This window comes from Lygodium microphyllum, chromosome 9 (genome assembly GCF_053477565.2).
Source record: "Lygodium microphyllum isolate KBCC chromosome 9, Lygodium_microphyllum_v1.1.10, whole genome shotgun sequence".
NCBI lineage: Eukaryota > Viridiplantae > Streptophyta > Polypodiopsida > Schizaeales > Lygodiaceae > Lygodium > Lygodium microphyllum.
In genome coordinates this window covers 10,546,094-10,548,260 of record NC_141143.1, presented here as the reverse complement: position 1 = coordinate 10,548,260, position 2,167 = coordinate 10,546,094, and the positions used below count along the sequence as shown (strand labels likewise).

Here is a 2,167-nt window from a genome sequence, read left to right as displayed (position 1 = left end):
GAGGAGAATGGAGAAGATATCTTCACCAAAGCACTTACAAAGGATCTGCTTCACGTTCATCTTCAGAGACTCGACATTGGGCCGAGGAGATAGTTTACATATGATCAATGCCCCACCCTCATTAGGTGCTACCAATGATCCATGGTGCTCAAAGATGTAAGGCCCCCATTATGAGGAGAAGCCAAATGTGAGCCCGGACATTGGTTGAGTCCTGACTTGTATATCAGATGAGATCTATGTGATCGGATGGCAAAAAGGTGACCGTTGTGGGTCTAATCTTTGGGTTAGATGGAGTGGTTAAGCTGGTAGCAACTCGAGGCGCATTGCATCGAGTTGCGGTGTAAGGGATTTAAAAGGGGCCCCTATTGTGGGGTTCGGGGGGCGTGGAAGCGGCCCCTGGATGGGGGGTCCCAGGGGGGCCAGTGGCCCCCTTGGTGGGGTCCGGGGGCAACGCCCCTGGCCTGATGGTAAAGGGAATATTCCCTGGTCGACTAGTGGAGGCTCATATGGTAGGTCGATCAGACCGACCTAACAGCCTTCGCGGGCTATAAAAGCTAAACCCCTTCGCAGCCATCTATAACTCATCTTTCACCCAGTCAGAGTTGTTGTTCTAGCTAGCCTTAAGCTCTTCACCTATCTTCTGTCTAGATCGCCATCTAAGCTTCACACAGTGGAAGCGCACAGGTGGACAGAGCCATCTTTGTATCAGTTGTTTGGAGTTAAAGAATTTACTGATTCTTCTCTTATCTGTTGTGTACTCTCTATCTCTTTCTCAGATTCTGTTCGCTGCGCCGTGTAATATTTTACATTGGAGACATGGAGACGCTGCACTACTATTTCTGCTACACGTCTCCTTCACCTTCGCATCCTTCTCAAGTAGCAGAAATGTAGTGGGATCCATGTCCCATGGGGTACCTATTCCTACAGTATCATGGGGCAAAAAGCCTCGGTTTGTGACATATGTGCCATCAAATCAGGTCCCATATTCATGACTGAATTTTTTTCCAGCAACATGCCTTAGCACAGGTGTTGATACATCTGTGTCTCCATCTCTAGTCTTACACCCTTGAACAGAAGATTTGCAGAGGGGACATGAAGCATTTATTTTTAACCATTGATCAACACACTCCACATGAAAATGGTGGGAACATGGTAATCCTCGCAGTTGTGTGTTGTCCTTATAGCGGCCCAGGCAGATACAACATGCCGCATCATCCCCTACTATTACCTTCTCATTCTTTGTTCCTGCTGCCATCACACTACCTTCACTAGAGCTATCACTGTATGATCCATTGTAGCTGCTTTTCTCTCACTAAAATTGTATCCTCTTGCTCCTGAACTTGTAAATGGGAAAAAAGGTAATAACATCGATAGAGGCTCTCCTCCCTTCCATGTGACTTTCACGAAAATCGAGAAGGGAAATCACACAAGGAAGGCAACAACACACAGCAGCACAGAGCACGAATGGCATTGCATAGCTGATGCAACTTAGGGCCAAGAATGCTACACACAAAAGCTTTGGGCTTTCTTCAGCAGAGGAGGGTCTTCCAAACACCCAGACAACGGGCTTCCATCTCATCCTGCACCTTCTTGTACTTTGGGACACACAATTTCTTCAGTGCTTTGCATCAAATCTTCAAGTCTCTCTTTTTTTTTCTTCCTTTGGTGTTTTGAGATCATCTTCTTCCCCGGCTGTGCACCAAAATGATAGCAACCCTCCCACGGTAGTAAATGAACATGAAACCAAGGTAGAAGTGTGCAAAATCTATGCACATGGCTGAGCCATTAATCTCAAAACTGAAAAGAAACCATAAAACTTCCACTTAATAATGAACCAACTCATTATCTTCATCATCTTCATCCATAGCTTCAACCATTATACAAGAACAAAAGGGAAAAAGAAGAATTTTTGCATAAAAGACAGAGGAGAGAGAAGAGAGAACAAATTTTTGCACCACCAAAAAGGGAATATGCAATTGGACAAGAGAGGGAAAGGAAAGAGGCACATAACCACTCGTGCACTCCACCCCACCTCTTCCCCAAAAAGCAAACCCCTTCGTATTTTTATTATTTCTTTGACTTTGATACATTTGATATTATAAGGACTTTGGCCTTTAATTTTGAGTATTCCTACCCTTCACAAATGCATGCACATAACACTTTTGTG

The 2,167-nt window shown here is 44.9% G+C and overlaps 1 protein-coding gene across 1 annotated transcript; it reads right to left on the bottom strand.

Annotated features, from left to right (window-relative positions):
* Positions 1–973: 973 nt before the first annotated feature.
* Positions 974–1,579, bottom strand: LOC148030805 (E3 ubiquitin-protein ligase At1g12760-like). The gene is given in 1 exon segment (XM_087685845.1): positions 974–1,579. A coding segment is annotated over 1 exon segment (606 nt).
* Positions 1,580–2,167: the final 588 nt, after the last annotated feature.